The following is a 22,052-nucleotide window of genomic DNA, read 5'->3' on the forward strand; positions in this document are numbered from 1 at the left end:
GGAAAGGTGTACAAAATGAATAGCTTAGCCGTTACACATTGAAATGGTATAACTATGTATAAAATAAAAAAGCAAAAAAAAGAAACACTGCTGAAATCGTTATATTACATAAATGAACAGCTTTGATGTTAGAAAAAGAGATCAATTGAAGTTGTAACTGCATACAGCGTTGAAAGCTCTCTTGCGGCTAAAATCGAGTTTATTAGCACAAGTGAAAGAAACACCGGAAGTGACTGACGGGAACAGCTTTATCCAGTTCACAATAGACGCGAGTAAACTAAAAGTCACCTGACTATGGGCCTTCTCAGGAATCATCAGGCTAAGCATGATGGCCCTCGCGCGCACTCTCTGGAGGGTAGTGATTTGAGAGGACTGGTGCACTGGAAGTGAACAATTCTTGCGTATCTTTTGAGGCAGTTCTTCCATACTAGTCTTTTCTTTTAAGTTTTAAACTTTGATCGTAATGTCAAAAAAAAGTGAACCAATGATTCACTCTCGTTACAGTCAAGGCATAAATGTGAGTGAGCCTGACCATACCTGTGAAGGTAAAAGTTAAGTGAGGGACTCGACAGCATGGCCCCAATTGATATTTCTTTACTTCTAGAGGGTCATTATCTGCTCTTCCAAGGAAATTTGTGTGAAATAAAACGAAACAAAGGAGAATTATCGTTGGTATAGGACGTGATTTGCATTTCAAGTCATGCTGCTGTGACAAACCGACGTTGGCAAAACAGCCACAACATGACCACCGTGGGATGTTACTGCGAGTGCATACGCATGTATACGTTAAGTATTAAACTTTTATTACCGGTTGCCCACAACAATAGAATAAGACATACCTGTCTTAGGATAGAAGAATAGATGTACTAGACAAATTAGCTGCGCTTGAAAAAGAGCAAACGAAAGGGCAGTCTGCTAGAATAACCACTGCTGACAGACACTGAGCCAATTCTCGTAATGCTGGGATGTTTGCCAGCAATTGAGCCTGGTAAATGTCATGATTGGTTAGTTGGTTCCTCAACATCTTGACGCAACCCACTCTGGCGGATCGGACGGTGCCTTGCTTTATTAAACTAATTGAATTCTTGAAGGAAAGGGTTGAAAATGAATTCATTAGACATTACGAGTAATACGTTATACTTGTAGGACTAAAAAAAACGAACTTTAATGCAATAATAAGAATTTATGGACCATCTCTCCAAAGAGAACCCTGATGGGATGCGAAGCAGCAGCGGTGCGAACGGCGTTGACGCGGTTAAAATGGGCGTCGACGCGAGTACTGAAAGAATGGTTTGAAGCGAAACTTGGTGCAGCGTTTACTCGAGTAAACGTTTGTTTGAAACGCAATGACACGGAAGGCGGGTTGGGTTTCGTGTATGTGGTGGTGGTGGTGATGGAAAACTTTATTATAAAAGAGAGCGTATGAGCCCCCGATCCGTGTAAGTTTCATCGCTGATAAGCAGTCGAAAAAGTAAACAGATTTAGTCACACGTCCGCAGCAGCCGTACCGACGCTGCCTGCTAGCCATTTGCAATGGCAGGCCACATCCGCATGGCTGCTGTGGACGCGCAACTAAATCTGTTTCACCGCTTTGGTTCAGTGCTACCAAAGCTACGAGGTGTAAGAAAGCCAGACACTTGCGCAGCGAAACGTAATCGTCCTTCGGCGGAAACAAAAAAGAGAGAAAAGGAGCGTTGCAGTGGGAGACGCGAAAGAACGCGTCGATGGAGACAAGACATACGTGAGCCACGTACAGCGTCAACGAAAATAGCCAGAAAGTGAAGTTATATGCCAGCACGAGATTCTAGCAGAGCAACCACTTGACCACCTTGGCGGGGCTCGGAGCACCATCTAGTGATCATTGCGAATACTAGGGGCGACTACGATGGATGAAGCAAGCGCCCCAACGACCGTAGTAGATAGGGAGCCTACATGAACGGCCGTTTTTAGGGTGGAGACATCTTAATAAGTGCCTTCAAGAAACTCAGCCAAAACCAGCGGGCAACGGGGCACGCTTTTGCCAGCTTCCACCAAATTCAGCATAGTTTTCTGTGTGCCGCCATTTGGGAGCCAGCCGGTTTTCCCTCCAGCTACGCGAAGTACGGCGCAACAAAAAGGAGCCGACTGAGTGACAGTTGCGGTTCTCAGGGTCGTGTAAGCGAACCAGTTCTCAAAGTGAGCGCACGAAGAAATTCGCAGCCCACACACAAACACTTGCGACGTAATACTGAGGTTCCACTGACACGAACGCAAGCGTGGCAACAGCTCAGATTAGCGAGCGCGTCTCCGTACGAACGCGCGGACGCGTCCCGTTTGTGGGCTTCCTGCTCGCAATGCGTGGACGCAGCAACGACAACTTCGGTCATCTACTCATTCACGAACACCGGGAAACACATATACGTGTGCCGCAGGAAAAAACAGTGAACGAAATACGCAGTACTCACAGAGCAAATACGAGACGCACTGGTGGGCTCCCAGCCGTCTCGCTTCACTTGAGCCAGCCATAGTTGTCGGCCAGGGCTCGCTGGGAAGCAGAACATTCGCACCCCCTTTCTGTTGTGGTTAGTGCGGAGCGGTACGCAACATTCAGGCATTCTAAGGCTTCACCGGCAGCGTTTAACACGCTACCGCAACGTTCGACGCCGTATCATTGAGAACTAAACGCAACCGGGCGTAGACGCAGTGCGGGCACCAAGATGGGGCGCGCGGCGTTGCTGTCTGGCAACCTTGTGTATTGGCGGCGGCGGTGCGTTGGCGGCATGTAGTGGGTCAAAGGCTGACATCACCCTAAAAACGGCCGTTCATGTAGGCTCCCTAGTTGTAGAGTACCCTCAGCGCCATATAGTGAACACTCCAAGAAGTAGAGGCAGCTGCTACGACGGACGCGGGACTAACTCACACCCTAGGGATTTTCGCCCCTAAAACACAAACACACACACACAAACACACACACACAAACACACACGGAAAACCCGTCTGTACCGAAAGCAAATGAATTATGCTACACCTAAATTCAATTCTTTTAGACTCATAAAAATTCGTTACAGCATTGAAAATGCTCATGCGGTTGAAACCAAATGTGATTGTGCTAAATGATCTCGATCCATATGTTATTCATCTTCAATTTTGTCATTTGCTTCTTCTTTCCTTCATGTCAAGCGCACCTTCCCTGAGTTTTTATTGTTGGAGTCCGTACTACAATCCTACTTATGGAAAACTAGACCCAAATTCATTCATGTGTTTACGACATCCACGCGGAAGGAACACCGACATAAAAAGAAAAAGAAAGAAACGTTTCTTTTCACGAGCAGGCAAAGCACGCGGTCAGCTTTCGCGAGCTGCCACCCGTACCGGTATTGTTCCAACGGTTCTCGGCAGCCGCTTACAGCTCGCTGGACCAAGAATCTACGCGTACCGTTGCAATGTCTGCAGGCACGTCAACCGAAACAATCGATGACAGGATGAAGAACTACATCATGATGGAGAAGATTGGCGAAGGCACTTACGGCATCGTCTACAAGGCAAAGTGTAAGGCGACCAACAAGATGGTGGCCATCAAAAAGATCTGAGTCGAGGGTGGAGGCGAAGGTGTTCCAGCGACGATGATACGAGAGGTGGCCCTCCTCCGGGAGTTAAAGCACGAGAACATAGTGCGTCTCATAGATGTCATCTTGCCACCGTCCAAGGCTATACACTTGGTCTTCGAGTACATGACCTTGGATCTTAGGAAGCTCTTGGATACTCAGCCCAAGAACAAGACCTTGGATGGCGCCGTCGTTAAAAAGTACCTCGGTCAGATAGTAGACGCCATCCTGTTCTGCCACCGACGCAGAGTTCTGCACCGCGACCTCAAGCCAGCCAACGTGCTTATCGACGACAACGGCGGCCTCAAGGTGGCTGACTTCGGCTTGTGCCGTGCCTTCACCCTGCCCGTGGGCATCTTCACCCATGAGGTGGTCACCCTCTGGTACCGGGCGCCGGAGATTCTCCTGGGTGCCAGTCGTTACTCGACACCGGTGGACGTGTGGAGTATCGGGTGCATCTTCTTCGAGCTGCTCACTGGGAAAACTCTCTTTCGTGGAGATTCGGAGATCGACCAGCTGTTCCGGATATTCCGCGTCCTGGGTACTCCGACAGTAAACAAGTGGCCAGAAGTGACGCAGCTACCCAACTACAAGCCGACCTTTCCGGTGTGGAGAAAAAACATCGTGGCCGAGTTGCTTCCCGAGGTGGACTGCGAGGCGGTAGATCTGCTTCAGAAGATGCTCATATACAGCCCTGGCGAGAGAATCTCGGCCAAAGGCGCCGCCGCACACCCCTACCTGGCCGGATCGACCGATTTCAAGCAGGTGGCGGGCACCACCGAGAATAAAGGACAATGAGGTTTTGTCTTCTCCAACATGGTGTGCAACCCGAAAGCAGCCCATCGTGGAATATGGGCGGCGAAAAGTGAGGAGGACGGCTTTGTGACAGGGCAGCGTCGCGCTTCCTAATTGCTGTCGATAAAGCCAGAAAGTTAAAACTCATGCTGTGTATAGTATGCTTGATTAAGGTTGTCCTGAAGAACAATGTTATGTGGTTGAAGGTGGGAGGAAGGCTTCTGTTAAACCGGGAAAAGTTGAAATATTAAGAGAACTGTTTAAACTTTTCTAAAATGTAATTTTAGGACACAACAAAGAGTTCTGATATACTCAAACTAACTGTCAACAAAGAGTACTGATATACTCATAAATAATTATTCACGAGTAATTACAATTTTGTTCGCACTATTGGTTTTTGGACATTTCTAGGCCCGGTATTCTTTACTTTTGGTAGGCTAAGAAGGGAAGAAGGTCCTCCTAGTGTGCATGGCCTGCAACTTCAGCCGCAAGTGTAGCAAGGTACCTTCATAAGTTTTAAAGGAGAATACTGGTCACATTAGTTAATTTAGGTGTCGTGACAGTTTGTCCTACACGTCACCATCCTTGCACGTTATATGGCTTCAAACGAAGCTGACACCACACAACAAGGTGGTTACTATAGAAAACCTTGGATAAGGAGATCGAGTCTTGGATACCGAGAAAACCAATAGAAAACCTTGGATACAGAGGTCATACGGCAAACGTATTCTTAAAACGTGGGCTCCTAAAATTTACTGACGTATAATCCTATAGGCACGCGATATATACAGGGTGTTTTTCAAAAGAATACGAATTTTTTTCTGAAAAAAAATTATAATAGTTAGGCATTTTTGTCTTCGCAGGCAATTTCTAGGTCGAGGCAAAAAGATTTTGCCACTAATTGGATCACTCAGAAATGGCTAATTGACAAAAATATTTCCATAATTTTTTTATTATGAACATTGTGGTGGTTGTTTATATGGCGAAGGTGTTCCACGTCACAATTCATGGCGAGCCTAGTTTTCAAAAATTTATATGTCGCGTGTAGTTTGAGAGAGACATCGTCGTATTTACAGACCACATTGCCAGGGAAACCAAAACTAACGCACTTGTTGCGCCGGAAGTCTGGCAGTCTGATCTTTTATCGAGATGATTTACTGACGTTCTCACATTTCATTAATGACGGGATGTGAACAGACTTGGCCATAGTCGTTATACCCGAAGGAAATGAAGTGTTGCGCTGCCAAGCAGGTCGGTGACAAGGAGGTTAAAAAAAATGTAATTTTGTTTAAACCTTCTTTGTTGGTGAAGATTTAATTCCTGGCATTTGTGAAGAAAACAATCAGGGGAGAGGGGGAATCCACAGTGAGAAAGAAAAAAAAAGAAAGAAAACAAAAGAAAAGAAAAGTAGTATAAGTCTGGTGTTCGTTTGTCTCATTGGCGTGGCGTGCAACGCCTATCCTTTTCTTTTTTTTAACACACACCATCACCTCAGGGTCCGCGACAACAAATGCCGGGAATGCTATTCAATGCACCACGGTCATATACTTTGCATGCTTTAAAAAATACGCCTTTTATACCTAGCACTATCTTCTCACGGCGGTCTTTGCAAAGCGCAGTAATACCGTGGCACCAGTAATTAGTTCCTCTAATGTGTAATTTATAAGCGCCCGTCCCGTTAGATGTGCAATTTGGTCAATGCCTTAACACACGCCCATGTGGTGACCTTATTTACACCTAAGCGTCGGTGTTTCTTATGACATCCATCCATACGAAAAAAATTGCCCGCAGCTTCCCTCGGGGGAACACTGAGGAGGATGCGGACCATATAATTGGTTAACGGGGTGTTAAAGTGCGACTTACTTGGGTCGATGGCTAAATTGGTTAACGTGGTTGTGAAATGGGGTGTTAAATTGCGACTTACTTGGGTCGATGGCTAAATTGGTTAACGTGGTTGTGAAATGGGGTGTTAAATTGCGACTTACTTGGGTCGATGGCTAAATTGGTTAACGTGGTTGTAGGAGGGGGTGTTAAATGAGTGAACACGTACACACGTATGCGAAAGGCCGGCGCTGGTCGAAGGGACGTCGATCATTGTGTTTGTGGATTCGTTGGAATTCATTTCACCGCGACCTTGGCCGTCGACGCGCCGTACAAACCAACCGACGAGCGGCAACTGAGCGAGCGAGCGCCGACCTTGAGTATATATACAGCACGACGGCGCATGCACTGTCAGCTGTTGAATGTTCTCGAAGCGCGACGCCACATGCGCGTCCACTGGAGAATCAGGAGAATTGTAGATGTCGAACGCGGTGTGTAGAGGAGGAAGGGTGCACAGATGGTGGAGGAGTGAAGCGCGCGCGGTGTGTAGAGGAGGAAGGGATGCACAGATGGTGGAAGAGTGGGCGACGGCGCGACGGCGCATGCGCGCGCGTCAGCTGTCGAATGTTCGAGAAGCGGTGCGGACGGCGCACTACAAGGCGCGAGTATAAGATGCTCCGCATCTAAAAGAGCTTTGCGACGTGCGATGCCCGTTGGTTTTGCACGTTCCCACTCACGCTCGCCCCACGAATAATGGCGGCCGGTCAAAGCGAAGACACCACGCACATTGCGTTTCCCTGTGGTCGGGCAGTGGTGTTCAATACTGTAACATGCCGCGAATAGACGACCATAGAGCCCAAGTTCAGCGCCCGGTCAACCACGGTGTTCTGGCTTTCAGATCGCTTTCTCTGGTTCCGCTGTCGCCGTTAAGCTCCCACAAGCGTCTTTTAACGATGGACGATAGTCGTCGGGATATGGATGAATAAGCGTCAACGTGTATGCATTCACGTTTAGCGGTGCTCTAGCTGTCAAATACGAATAGACACTGCGTAGGCTCTCTCATATTAATGTATTACAGTATATATAAACAGTAACCTGCTTCTGCAAGCACACGTTTTACTTCCTGTTTTGCCGATTCCTATGACAGAGGGATCAACCACGTCGAAGGGACCTTCTACGGAAAAATTTTGGTCTGTCTGTCTGTCTGTCTGTCTGTCTGTCTGTCTGTCTGTCTGTCTGTCTGTCTGTATGCCTGTACATTTGTCTGTTTGTCCGTCCTAACGATACCCAGCTTGAGCTCAGACGGCACTAAACGGCCAACCCCATCCGCAGCGCCCACCAATATTGCTCGAGGTTTAGCGTTCATAGTTGTGCAATTGTCAATTAAAAAAGCAAATATTGCGCATATCTGAGGCGCCATAACAACATGTCTATGTTTCGTATATCTGCCTTTATACAGAAGAAGCACACACAAGTAACTCTAAGGACTTTAGCGTTTATCGCGCTGCGCTGACAGTGCAACGCGATGCTCAAGAAGGTGTTTCCAACGCTTTGCTACGACGGCATGGTGGTGGCACCTGCCCGCCGCTTCCCATTCTACACCTTATCACCTCCGTGACTGGCGGGCATCTTCCTCCGTGGTCGCACACGCCTTCGTTTTCGAAGATAACTGCCAGATGGCGCTCGTGTCTAGCGTGCATAGATGCACTTGTTCGTCTCCGTTACACGCTCGAGGCACTGTAACGCAGCGCCTTCAGAATACCATTCACCAATTTCCTTACACAGAACATCAAATAAACGTTTTTCTTTTGTAAGCCACGCTCAGTTTTCAAAATATTTCTGCCTGATTTTATTATGTCGCTCTTGTCGACGCGTGGTGGCGTCGCGTCGCACAGACGTCACGCAGACGCCTTCCAGTGATTGATTGATTGATTGATTGATTGATATGTGGGGTTTAACGTCACAAAACCACCATTTGATTATGAGAGACGCCGTAGTGGAGGGCTCCGGAAATTTTGACCACCTGGGGTTCTTTAACGTGCACCCAAATCTGAGTACAAGGGCCTACAACATTTCCGCCTCCATCGGAGCCTTCCAGTGGTCGGCCGAAGGTGGCTTTATGCTGTCTTCAAAGCTGTCAGTGCACATCACTCTATACGATGCAGGTCAGTGCTGGAACACCCACTGGCGGCGCCTCGTTTGTCCACAGTAACGTGTAGTGTGCACTTCAATTAAGAAGAATCAGTCAAGACACTCACAAACTTTCAAAACCTTTTTACTATTAACTAAAACACGTACACACTTGTCACGCATCGTCGAGACACAAAATTTTTTTGTTTGTTTGTCGAACTGTTCTCTCTACGATAAAACTCCACAATCTTCTTCGTAGCTCTTCAATGATAACATGGAGAAGGAAGAAGTTGTGGGCCTCGAATGTTATGAGTGGCACAAAACACCCGCCAATCATTCTATAGATATAATACGAACATTGATAACCACGGATGAGAAAAAAAGGAGCGGCTGCCGTTGCTCGTCTCGTATGAGTCGGTGATGTGGTATGGACGTAAGTGAATTACATTGCTAAATTATCATCATGATCTTTCCTATTTCTCATTTTTTTTCGCTCACAACGTTGACAGATACGCATGACAACCATAATGTATGCGAAGTGGACCGAGGGAAACGAAGTATTGTAGCAACGAACCGGTCCGAAGCTAGGCCTAACCCGTTAGGCCTAGCTTGCGTCGAACAGCACCATCAGCACGCCACAGCTGACGTATTATTTTTTGAAAAAAAAGTAAAAAAGAAGAGACAGCGCATTTACTGTGACGAGCACAACCCGCTTTTGAGCAAATACATGTACCGAGTAAGCCAATGTATAGATGACATGGTCGGTGCGCTCTTTCTTCAACTATGCATGCGTCATGCAATATGAAATCGTCATAAAAATTTACCACTAGGTAATAGATTCGCGTGATTCACAGTCTTGCTTGTGCATTTGTGGATGAGAAGTTGCGGAGAGCCTTAGTACAAAACTGGGCGAACCTGCACAAAATTCAAAAAAACGTTTCAGTTTTTCACATTTTAGTTTAAACGGTATACGGGGTGAGTTAGTGTTTTTCGACGGACACGATGCAAACAGACCAAGTTTACGTGAACTTAGTGTTTATGTGCTTCAACTTGCACGTAAATCAAGTGTTTGCGTGTTTTAAATTATCTTGTTTGTTTGTACGTTTGCTTGAGCCGGTGGTGAATACTTACGGTGCCCTTTATTTAATTGCTTGCTCGTTTGTTTGTTTGAAAGCCGGGCTGTGTTTGTCATGCACCGTTGGCCTAAGTCTGAAGAAGTTGCGTGCACTGTGCACTATGCCAACTTTTCCTGCACATATATTTAACCATACAGAAGAAAAGACCCATATACACAAATTCTCTTCTATAGCGTGAGAACTTGACCCGGCAACCCCCTCAAATCGATTTGCGGAATATGCGCCCGAACAGCTGACACTCGCTCCACAGCTTTCACCACGATGCAGCAGCTTTGAGAAGCACATCTGAACAATACGGAAAATATACTATAAGACGGACATTTGAAAAAAAAAAAAAGGTATTTCGCATGGTCGAGTGAGGAAATCCTTTGAAGTGAACGAAAAATTGACAAAACTGTACAATGAAGCCAGGAAGAAAATCGCGTTTTCGGGATCTCGCACGTGCTATTGAAACATAGTAGTAGTCCTAATTTGCTTCACAGATTATGAATGAACGACGCGAAAGATGCGTCATATTTTTACATACATTTGGTTCTCTTTTTGTTCCTAGACAGTAGCGCTACAGCCACAAGACACTGCCTACGAAGGGGCACTGCACACAATCATGAAGTCAATGTAGATGAAGCGACCGAGTCAAAACTGAAGTCAAATTTATTTCAACGTTAGTCTCAAGTGCATAAAACAATAAGAATAAAGAAAAACATGCAAGTGCGTTCCGAGGTGCTGTCTGAAATGTGTCACAAATGGAAAATTATTCAGAATCGTCTCTGACCTGTGACGACATGTGATTAGTGATGAATATGCAAATAAAATGAAATTAATAGGAAGAGAATAAGTTTTTTGTTAATATTTGACCAAATAAAAAACACAATAAAATTTTGGTCAAGGAAAAGATTATCACCGTTATACGTTATGGTAGTCACAGCAGCCACTTTTTGAGAAACAGAAAAGAGAAACAGCAAAGGAAGCGTTTAAGATTCCAGACGCCAGCCTGGTGATGAATGATTTTTTTCCTGCATTTTCAAGTATTTGTGAACGAGACGAATTTTACGTAGTACACACTCATACACGCACACCTCACTCACTCTTACAACATACCAGAAAATTCTTTCACGCGATCATGTACATATAGATGGTTTCGACGTGTTTGAATGTACAAACAAGTGTCTCGTGTGGTGTGTGTCTTCGAGCGTAAATATACAAGAATAACACTGCTTCCAACCACCGGCAACGAACGCCTTTTCAAACTTTCTTATTTTTTTCATTTAACGGTCCCACAGCACACCTTTATCCACGTCCTGGGAAAGAATCGCGCTTGCCCGCCAACTGTGCAAGGAACAGAGCGAGCCATCAGTTTCAGAGTGGCACGTAGAGAGATTAGTTTCAGAAGTGTACCTGGGATGGGACTGGGCTGGTTCGTCTATATCAGTGGGACATAATCGGGCAGCAATCGAGACGGAATGAAATTGAGTTGACGTTACTCTGCCGTAGATGTCTTTTAAAGGGTCACTGTCTTTGAAAATACGAAGTACGAGCACGCTATTCTCTACTGGCGCCTGCCGTATTTCCCGCACAATTCGTGACGTCACCAGTCTGTTCACGTTACGTCACGAATGAATCAGCTCTCTATTGGTTCATATGCGAGAGACGCAAGTTCTGAATCGTATCCTACCACGATTTTCCATGCCGTCACATGCCCGTTCAGCGTTGTCTCGCACGACAATAAACGTACGCGATCGACTGATAACACTTCGCTTTGTGCTTTTTTTCGATTGCGTGAGCGGAGGTAACACCGCGTAGCCGATAATCACGAAATCCGGATATGCTAAACGATTAGTGCCGGCATCGTCCCCGTGTAAGAACTAAATGGCGATGATATTGCGCCTGTAGAAAGAGCAGTGAAGGCGAGGGAAAAAAAAAAAACAACCTGTCTCGTCTTTGTACTACGAGTGGGTTTGGGAGCTCTTTAAAGCGTTGTTCGACTATGTTCTCACGATGACTGAGTTTCCAGGAAGTTATGCTGTATGAGGCCGAAGACGAGCTGCTAGGCTTAATTACGAAAGGACTAAAAATTGGCCAATAGAAACGAAAGAACTGAAGAAAAGGCGTTCCGCCTGCTTTACAACCCCTCATTAGTGGAAGGGTGTGCGGGATAACGGGAGGATGGGGAACGTCAGCGCCTAGCAACATTCCGCTGCTGCTGTTAAAACGTTTTATCTGACAGCAGTGTCCGAGCTGTGAACGTCTTGGGTTTGTGTAAGAGCGTCAGTGTTTAACTCACCGCACGTGTTGCCCACTAGAAATAAACTGCATGAGAATTGCAACTTGCGCGAATTGGTACAGATTCACCTTAATTTTAACGGAGCACTAGAGAATGACGACTACAGGAAAAGTAAGGGCACAACATGGACGCTGACTCGCAAGAGATTATTATTAAAAAAAAACACGCAAATATAAAAGTGAAAAAAAAAATGAACAGAAAACAGATAATCATTGATATCAACATATGCAGGTGGCGCTTAGGTATCGGAATGCTGCACCACTTAGCGCGATCAGGGTTCGCTAATACGATTATACCCTTTCCTTTGGATGTGGAACGCTTCGATGATCTCTCTTGCTGATTGTTGTTTATGACATGACATTATTTTAGTGTCGGCGAAGAACGGAATACTGTCACGTCGTAAACAACAGTTAGCAAGAGAGATCATCGAAGCGTTCCATATCCAAAGGAAAGGAAACAGTTGTATCAGCGTACCTTCTATCGCGCTAAGTGATGCGGAATTCCGATACCTAAGCGCCACCTGCCTACGTTGATATCAATGATTATCTGTTTTCTGTTCATTTTCTCACTTTTATGTTTGCATGTTCTTTCCTAACAAAAATCAGTTGCGAGTCAGCGTCCGTGTTGTGCCCTTACTTTTCTTCTATAGCCCTCGTTCTCCAGTGCGCTATTAAAATCAAGATGATTACCCACTAGATTTTCGGCACTTGGACATAATCTTCGATGGCATCGATTACTTTCCCTATCCTTTGTTCAGTCGTATTACTGACTTGCGTTGAGGGCAAGCCTCTTTTTTCTAAACAACCACCTATGACCAATATTTATGATGACTATAACACAAAATTGATATACTATGCAATAACTTGGAATTAAGAATAGGTATGCGGTTCTCGCATTTTTTTTCGGGAAAGCTTGTAAATTGAGGGGCCAGCCACATAAATTAAGTAAAAAATGAAAAGTAAACGGGGTAGCGCTCGGGTATCACTGGGAGTCGAGCTACTGCGATCCACATCGAGAATACTGCATGATCAAAAACCACTTTAATGGCTATGAGCGAGAATATCTGGCGGGTGAAAAATTGCCGAATACATTTTCAAAAAAAGCACAACGATCACTTCCATCACTAATTCCGCTTGTCACTTATCGAAGATAAGCGTGTGTGACGAGCCGAATATTTATCGCTACGCTACGAATTGAAGTAGGTTGACACCGCCCCACTTTCTAAACGAAAGCGTTGGATTGAAACGATGATTCTTGACCGTGTACGAAGCGGCGCCTACAGTTTACGAATGTTTTGTAGCTGGCAAACGCAGGAATGATACCGTGTACAGGTACAGCACGCAGGTACTGTGCACAGTGCCGGTGTGTAGATTGTACGGCTGTATACGCAGAGCACGTTACTTGGTGGCATGCATTGTGTACTGCGGTCCGGTGCACCATTCCTGCTTTATACCCCTAAAATGGAGGCGCGTTTATTTTCTCGTAAAGACGATTTACAATGAATTCTGTTTATTCCTTCCTTAATGGCACACTCGCACTTGCTTTTCAATCTCAGTGTCAAATTATCTTTAGCTTCAGCGAATACAATGTTCATTCCACCGATCTGAGTTCTCACGGCTCTGCTACAACGGCCGGTTGCCTGAAGTTCTGAATTTGTTTTTCTAGGTCCGGTGGTCGTCTGGAAAGCACGGAACGGAAGAGAGCAAAAATTGAGCTTATGTTCTGAGTAGCAAGCTTCCATTGATTGGTCTATATGTAAATATAATACGCGCGACGATCCCGAGTGATTTGTGGTAAAGCTGTAGTCAGGGGATTTTTCTCCTTTTGTATATATATATTACGAGGGCCGTCGATGAACCACAGAGAGCGAAGAAGGCAGGGAGGCTGACCACATGGTAACAGTCATTGAGGACGTCTCTTCCATTTACAGGGATGGCACGTACACACGCACACACTGTCTTACATACACGCAGACGGGACGGGTGCAGAAACAAGGAAACTGTGGGCGGTATAGGTATCTTTCGGGTAATTCGCAGCCGCTCAAGTGTGAGCCCACATACGAAGCCGACCTCGGGACGTCTTGAATGCCTGTCATACAGTGTTGGCAGCGAGTGAGCTCAGGGCTGCTGAAGTTTGGCAACAACACCACCTTTTTCACCTGGCTGTGTTGAGCGAGGCGAGATATTGCACCGTTGGAAGCAACTAAACGGTCGATGCATTTCACGAGTTTTTAATATTTCTTGCTTATCTATCCTGTCTGTCTGGACCAGGAAAGAGGAACACCCGGGTACTTTGCCGCAGCAAGCACTTCTAAGAACAGTTGGCGCGCGCTCGAATGGATAAGGGACAGCTAACGGAGGGTTTTGGAAGAAGCCCGGGCCCTCGTATGAGAACCGTGTCTGCCGGAATCACTTCTCGAAGTACGCTAAGTGCCACTCAACGCCCATGTAATGTACCCAGCTAAGTATAAGATACAGGTGCGCGAACTTAGGGATGCGTGCTAGCAGGTAGTGTGCTCTAAATAACAATTGAGTAATGCACGCGCGCTCAAGCTAGACTCAGCTCCAACCGCATCATGCACGAATACAGTAGTAACCTCGGTTCCGATTTCTCAGGACGCAGCAGACAACGCCGAGCATCTGGCGGATCTCGGAAAGTACAAGAGGAAAAGATGTTATATCTTACGCGGAGTTTCAGACCCGGTGAGAACAAAACACTGGCCGCGAGTGCGAATGACGTCACGTTTGCGCCTTAAGCTATGGAAACGACGCTTCAATTTTTCTTATAGCCCACTGTTTTCACGTCTTCTGTACCGAGCTTTTGAGTACTTATAAGAAACCGTCTGCTGGCCAATCTCAGTCCGCATGTCTTGGAATTCTTGAGTGCCACATTAACAGAACGTTTCCGACATGTTTGAGCCATGCATGACTACTGTAGATTCACGACGTCCACTGCTACATCGTAACGTGTATGAGTTAAGCTAAGCGTGATATACGGGTCTTCGCTTTCCGCAACCTACGTGACACCTCATAGAAGATCCGAGACTATTCAGTTCAGGTTACGCGTAGCGGTGTGTTATGTGTTGAGTGTGTGTGTGTCTGTGTGCGTGCGTGTGTGTGTTTGTGTGTATGATGTATGTTTGTGTGTATAACAGATAACACTCTATCAAGACGAACTTCGTGAGTTTGTTTGATACGCCTACGCATTTCAAGACAGCGTTACTCCTGTACTGCGAAAGCACCAGCGTTATCGAGCATCACATAACGACATCGGCGTTGGAAAGACAAAAAAACACTTGTCCGCTTTGCTTGCTATAATGTCAACAGATGGCTGCTTGTTTCGCAGTAACACCAACAAACCTGCTAAGAGAACAACCGAGAAACAACGCTGTCTGCCCACTTGGGTAGCGTTATTGCATTGTCAAAATGATTATATTACATCGTGTTCTTCGCGCTTATTTGAGGACGCCAATATGGGGCGAGTATCTTACGACCTCGCAGATACTCATAGCGAGAAAAAAAAGGAAACTTTTTTTTTCTCGCTACCAGTGCATTCGATATTTTCTGCCGAGCTTGATACGTTTTATAGGCTATACTTGGATACGCGACAAGAGGGGAAGAATCGTTTTCACTCCTCTGTCGAGACGGGGCAGAACGTCTATAGTTGCAGAATGTCTTCCTTTGAAGGGAAGCAGGGATGGAGGACAATACCGTACGAGAACAACATCGTGCCTTCTTTATAAGTCAAGAGATTTGGCTAGCGCTAAAGTTAGCGTTGCATTCTTGCTAAACCAACGAGGAAGCCACGGTTGCCATGCCTCGAAACTGGCTCTCTAACCGCGTGACGCCGAACTTCCTACACGCTGCGTCCCACATTTTCTGGGACATGCGTATAATCTTGCCAAAGAACAGCAAGTGCACGCTGTCGTAGACGGCTTCACAGTTGTACACCTCACTTGGCAGTCCTGAAATGTGTCGACGTGCAAGATAGCGTGTCAGCCGAGCACGCCACTGCGCAAGACGTAATAAGAAGCGAGGAAAAAAAAGAAATAATGAAATTGAGATAGATGACAGCGTAGAGTCAAGCTTTACAGGACAGAGTAAACTAACAGGGAATCTCAGCCTTGTGACGTTAAGGTCTCGCTTCCTTTACTAAGTTGCATGTTCCAACTCCGAAATTAGAAGAGTGCGCGTTCGTGTAACGTGGGCGCCTACGTCGACCGTGCCTGGTGCTCGCTTTTGACTCCGTTAGAGGAACTGCGTCGTCAAGACGCCTTAGGACGGCAAGACTTGACCCGGTAAGCGCTACGATAAGAGACGCTGCGGCGGGGAAGTGCTCTCCGGCTCAAATTTGGCACCAAGTTTTGCGACACTCACCGTAGCTGTCGTGCTCACCATAGCTGAAGCGAGTTGGACTGCACGGTGCTGCAGTTCACACGTGTCGTAGTTCGAGTATCCACGTGGTTTCGCATTGCCACGGCATGTGGAAGTAAGTCGGCGTTGGAGCCGCCGCTCTTGAAAGCCTACCGTAGAAGGGTCGTATATCTCGGAAGTCGTCCGTTTGCCAGCGCTTTCACATATACGGTGCTATTGAGACCAGAGTTTCATTGATTTGTCAAAGCAGCCCACGAGAAAGCTCGCCGAAAGAACAAATTTCTCGGCGCTGTTTCTATAACACAGCCGTACTCGCAGAGCGCGGTAATACACATCTCGAGCCCCTTGTCAACAAGGAGTTTGGAAGTACAGACGCAACTAAGCATCAGCATCGCAACAGAGGGTTGAATCGCAGCTAATATTATAAATATCGTAGCGGATGTGAGCAAGCCACGATTTTAGAGACAACTTTTTGCTGCTGGCAGTTGACGGCGTCGAGCACAACTGCGGTGCTTCCGTCTTTTGTAAGGTGGCTTCCCTGCAAAAAAAAAAAAAAAGAACCACACGAGAATCCAATACGCTGCACGCATTACGTGTCAAACAATGACGCTGCAGCACCTTTATCTTGTGCCATACTGACGAAATTCGAGGAAGGATAACATTGGACGTTATAAAGGTAAACAACAACATCGGAGGCAGGATTACTTCTGGAAGATGCTTAAATATGTGGTATGACCTGACCATCTTAGTTCATCAGATGTCAGGTCGGCAAAAAGATCTTGAGCAGGAGCGTCCAAGAAGGACATTAGTCTCGCCTGTAGTTTATGACATTGAAACTAGCAGTAGCAAACCTGTCGGTGGTCAACGTGCACGATATCTGCTGAAATATATCTCCCAAAGCTATGGCCCAAACTCTGCCACTTCACGAAGCTCGTCAAAGCAGTGTCTTCTCACTAAGACAGAATCAGCATGCATTAATTCAATAGTATAGTTCTAGATTTAAATTAGAGAGCCTCTTTCTTAGGGGCGAGTGTAATGTAGTGACATAATGTGGTGTAGTGACATATGAGAAACATTGCCGAAAGTCTGGTCGTTGTATGCTTCCTCGTCTCGGTTTCATCTCTGCCACTTTTCATCGCTCTTCTCGCAAACACCTCTTTTGCTCACTCGTTTAGCCGCATTGCACGGACGACAACGAACGAGCTAACTCAACATCTCGAAGTGAACGACATCTAGTTCTGAACGGGAAAGTAGTGGTGTACACGCTGACTCACTCACTACAGCTTGCTATAGCCTGTTTGTGCGCTATATAATCTTCCACAAGAACACCGGATGGCAGATTACGGTAGTGGCGATCATGTAGCAACACCTGCTTCGAGTTCAAGACGTTATGAACGCCCCTAAACTGTATATGAATCTACGCCGGAAGGTCTGAACAACAATAATATGGCAGATAAATCAAGGAGCCGACTTGATCATGATCATGACTTTTATGACGATACTTGTCATAGCGAAACGGTGCTATCAGCTTGACCCATACTTGGTATCAAGCAGTGACGTCTCGCGGACCGATTAAACCTTTCTCATCCAGGACTAACCATTCAAGGAGTCTGCCTATCTCGGCTAATTACATCAGAGCCAATCAAAGCCGGCTCAAGATGATGCACACCTACTCGCGTAGTAACAGTGATTCATTGGGCAGTGTGCGCGTCAGAAGGCTCGTGCAGAGTATTGGGCTCTTGCGTCGTTCTCTTTTTTTTTTTTTTGTTCGTCCATCCCCGACCGGGTGTCGGGACGAGTTTGGGGGGGAGTTCAGTTCCTGGTGGCCTCTCTCTTAGACGGTGGTCTCTAGTCACACGGTGTCCATGGAGACGAAGTGCATGGCCGGCACCTCTCCGGGCGGCGGTGGCCTCAGCGGCGGCCTGTCCCCGAAGGGCGGGTGCCTCCTCCTCCGGCGTCTTCGCCTCCGCCGGCTACGGCACACCAGGCACAGCGTGAGCAGCGTGAAGGCCGCGCAGCCCCCGGACACGCCGCCCACCAGGTACAGGTTGAGCTCGGGGCTGCGCACGCCTGCGAAGCGAGGAGGCACGTGGACGTCGTGGTACAGGTCTTTAGCGTGTTCCGGTATTACGGCATGCAAAAACGGTGTTGTTAGAGTGTTTTGGTCTGTCCAGTATTCCTCTGTACGCCGTATGATTTGCGTAAAGCGGAATGCCGCGAGTGAACTGCGCATGCGCACGCACTAAAAAGATGGCTGCACCACCAAAGCAGAGTTATTCAATCATACGGGCTCCATGTATCGAAAACCGGTCACGACATTGGCACAGGGCACAGGTGCCGGGAGTGTGTAAAGCCCCCGAAAAAAAAAAACTTAAGTAGCGCCAAAAACACACCCCTTCGCATCTATATCCTCTCTTAGCATTAGGAGTGTGCAGGTTGTCACGCCACCTGTTTATTAGCACACCAGATTTTGTTTTGCGTCGCCGCTCGCAGGGGGCGTGACAGTCCGCTAACTGTATCAGAATCAGGCCAACTGCGTGTCCGGGTTTTGGAACCCAGTTTCGCAACTAGTATGATTGAATAACTCTGCCGCCAAAGTGGTTGCAGTCCACCTCGAATCTATCAAGTGGCCATCATGCATTCTGTATGTGCACTCTGTAGCTCGTTAGCTCGGAACTGATACTTTCACCTGCTTTATATTCATCTGCGTACGCTTCGACAGCAAAGTATTCGTGTTAATTAGGGACTATTTTTTAGGGTCACTCTGGAATAATCGATACCGTAGGCTTAGCGAGTGGCGATGGGCGGTTTCTGAGTCTGGGAGGACATAGATTACACGTTTGTTAGCTGTTTTCTATCCTCCATAGCTGTCGCCCCTTTACGTGCCGGCACCTATGGGACACGTTATGCGGTATTACACCATAGCGATAGCGAAATACCGGTATTCTTCCTCCAATTTGCTACCCATGTTTTATTGTATTTTTATTGTATTTATATTGTATTGTAGTTTGCAACCCATGTTTCTATTATTCATAATGAGACAAGCGGAGAAAGGGCAGCAGGAGTAGGATTCGATGCGGATCCTATATATTGCCAGACAAGGAGACTGTCAAAGACTTTAAAAAAATATGACTGTGGCGTTGAGTTAGGCTAAGGAAGTTCTGTAACACATAGTGATGATAGTTGTGTTTAAGTTGACCAACGTAAAAAAACGACGTAAAATATAAGTGAGTAAAAAGAGAAAAAAAAAACAGACTACGGGCTCACAATCGTCCTCGTCGGTGTTGTCGCTGCTCCCGCAATTGGGCAAGTCGTTGCACCTGAGGCGCGAAGATATGCAGTAACCGGTGAGGGCGCACCTGAGGTCTTCGCAGCTGGGGTCTGTGAAAAAAAAAACAGGGCATGGAGTTGTGACTAAACCGACGAACACGCGCGTTTTCGAGCAAGTGGCGCGAGATCAGACACGACATGGTTGGTTTGATCTTGACTGAAAGTTTCATCTTTATCGACACGACTTGGCGACAAGATACTGGCGCCAGGAAATTGTGACGACGTCTTTTCACCACACGAAAACAAATGATATTAATCTTCTTTGTAGATCACCACAAATGCGAAAACATAAACGCTATAGTTAATACATGTTGCGAAAAAAAAGGAGATAGATAAATAGATAGATTAACGATAGAGGAAGACATAAAAAGGACGCTATTTTCTGCCTCCCGTCGAGGGGGCACGGCTCTGCGCCTTTAGGGATGAGGGGAGGGGGAAGTAAAGATGACAGGAAGAAGAGAGGAGAGAAGTAAAAGTGAAAAGCATGGCAACAGAACGTCTTGTCAGTACACTCAGTAGTACGAAGCGAAAGCGTTCGTCTATAAGGCGGCGAGGTCGACACACGCACAGAACTAGAGGAAGGCTCGAAGGGCTTGCGTCTTCGAGCGCGCGAGAAAAAAGTATGTCAGGGGTTATACCCCCTCTTGCCCCACCTTGCCCCACCTTGCCCGGTAAAACTGCCGGACTTTAAATAAAGTTCATTCATTCATTCATTCATTCATTCATTCATTCATTCATTCATTCATTCATTCATTCATTCATTCATTCATTCATTCATTCCATCGTTATCGCAGGTAGACCGAGCAGACGATAGCGGCTCAAAAAGAGCGGAATTCCGCCCCCGCCCCCCCCCAATAATCAGCAAGTACAATTGTCAGCAAAGTGGGGAGTAGGTGACTTTCCGGAACGGCACGGAAATTCAAGATGCCGACCGCAGAGTTTTTATATCAGAAAAAAAAAATGTGTTTAGAAAATTGGCTAACAATTTAAAATACTTCGCGTGTTTAGAATGAATGTTCGAAAGTTTAAAGTACGATGTTTTCTGCTATGGAAAAGTGTTGAGCTATCATTTTGAAAAAAGTGGCTAATGACTTAGAGTATTCGGTACTCTACTATGGGATAGACGTAAGCCGTCCCTTGGGCCTCTCACTTGAGGAGGCCGCATCGAGAAAAATTATGTCGTGAACGAGTTCACGAAGTTGCTCGAACACCATCGAGCAAACAACTTAGGAGGTCACTAAATTCTCGTCGAAAGGAGTTCTATGGGATAGCGTTAAGCTACCTGTGTGTTTAGTACAGGGTACTACCATCAGCGATTGCTTATTTTACATCTAAACGAATTTACAATGTACATCTTAGAAATAATACTTCACGTGCATCCTTTATAAATGTGACAGCCATACCAGTTGAATTCACACACATCATGCGTCTAATTACTAATATATTATGTTTACGGGAAGACCATCCGAGAGAAATTTGATCTCTGCACATAATTTTTATGTGAGACTTGGCAGTGCTATAAGCGCAAAGAAAATAAATCTATTATTGACTTATAAACTTTGGCAAGCTCCCCGCTGAGAGTGCCTCATTTAAAGGGCCACTCGCCAGGTTCGACAATTTTGAGCTGACAAGCGCAATGCGTAGACAAGGCGTTCATGATCACGTCTGCCAAACTTTGCAACGCTACGCGCCGCGGAAATGGGTCAAATTTCAAGACGAAAGCTGCTCGCCCTCCCCTCTGCCGGCGCACGCGTAGAGAATGAGGGCATGACGTAGGCGTAGGAATGGCCCTACGTACACGGCAATGCAGTGACGTTGGTCCTCCACGTAGACGAGCCTGCTCTGACGTTGTCAGCAGTGTACCACGGGACATGGCAAAAATTATTTAACACAACATGCGTAGTTTATGTATTTGTTCCTTTAAGAGATTAATAAAACATGAAATAAAAAATGAGCGCAATAAAAAATTGTGCGCGCTTTTCTTTTATTTTTTTCCCGCGAAATGCTACGAGATGCGAGGCTAATGTGCCAGCGTTTCACATGCGCTCGTGTCCCCACGGTCAGCGCATTGAGCAGACGACAGCTGTGGAACGCTCCTACGCGTTCGCGCATTCATTGTGCTCATCTACTCTACCGCGTCTAAGCTAGCGTTTCCAAACCATCCCGCAGAAACAGGCAGAAGACCACAAAATAACGCTGGTCAACAAAGCAACGCTGCTCGCGTTCTCGAGGGTTGGACTTGTTTAGGCATACGTCATGCGCACGTCACCTCATGGTCGGGTGCTGGAGAGGGTGGGGAAGAGATTTGGCTTGCGAAGGCTACGCGGAGGAGCGGCAAGGCTCACGAGTTCGCCTCCTCTCATCGTCGTTTCGCGCCGCTTCAAAAAAACCTGTCTTCTCCGCTCGTGATGAACCGATTCGTAAAATTTTTGTGGCAAAATGTTCCTCGTAGGAGACCCAATTACTTCCACTGTCTAACTAAAATTCTGTATGGGGCCTGGTGAGTGGCGCTTTAAGAGCGCGCTCTGTCTCTAACGGAGTCCGCTACGACTGGAGACGCTCTGCTGACACTTAGGGTTCTGATCACAGGTCGGCTAAACTT

At 46.5% G+C, this 22,052-nt stretch overlaps 2 protein-coding genes across 4 annotated transcripts in view; one reads left to right on the plus strand and one right to left on the minus strand.

Annotated features, from left to right (window-relative positions):
• Window positions 1-3,323: 3,323 nt before the first annotated feature.
• LOC119173944 (cyclin-dependent kinase 1) lies at window positions 3,324-4,607 on the plus strand. The gene has a single exon (XM_037424726.2). It carries the CDS (start codon window positions 3,603-3,605, stop codon window positions 4,380-4,382), a length of 780 nt encoding a protein of 259 aa, XP_037280623.2. The 5' UTR covers window positions 3,324-3,602; the 3' UTR covers window positions 4,383-4,607.
• A 13,104-nt stretch (window positions 4,608-17,711) lies between these two features.
• The window catches only part of LOC119174807 (cubilin), a 277,061-nt gene continuing 272,720 nt past the window's right edge, over window positions 17,712-22,052 (minus strand). For all 3 annotated transcript variants that reach the window (XM_075895087.1, XM_075895088.1, XM_075895089.1), the window contains 2 exons: window positions 19,388-19,501; window positions 17,712-18,190 (listed from right to left, as the gene is read on the minus strand). In XM_075895087.1, the coding sequence (XP_075751202.1) occupies window positions 17,973-18,190; window positions 19,388-19,501 (332 nt within the window). In that variant the 3' untranslated portion in view covers window positions 17,712-17,972. The remainder of the gene's footprint in view (window positions 18,191-19,387; window positions 19,502-22,052) is intronic.

Source organism: Rhipicephalus microplus, chromosome 5, assembly GCF_043290135.1.
Source record: "Rhipicephalus microplus isolate Deutch F79 chromosome 5, USDA_Rmic, whole genome shotgun sequence".
NCBI lineage: Eukaryota > Metazoa > Arthropoda > Arachnida > Ixodida > Ixodidae > Rhipicephalus > Rhipicephalus microplus.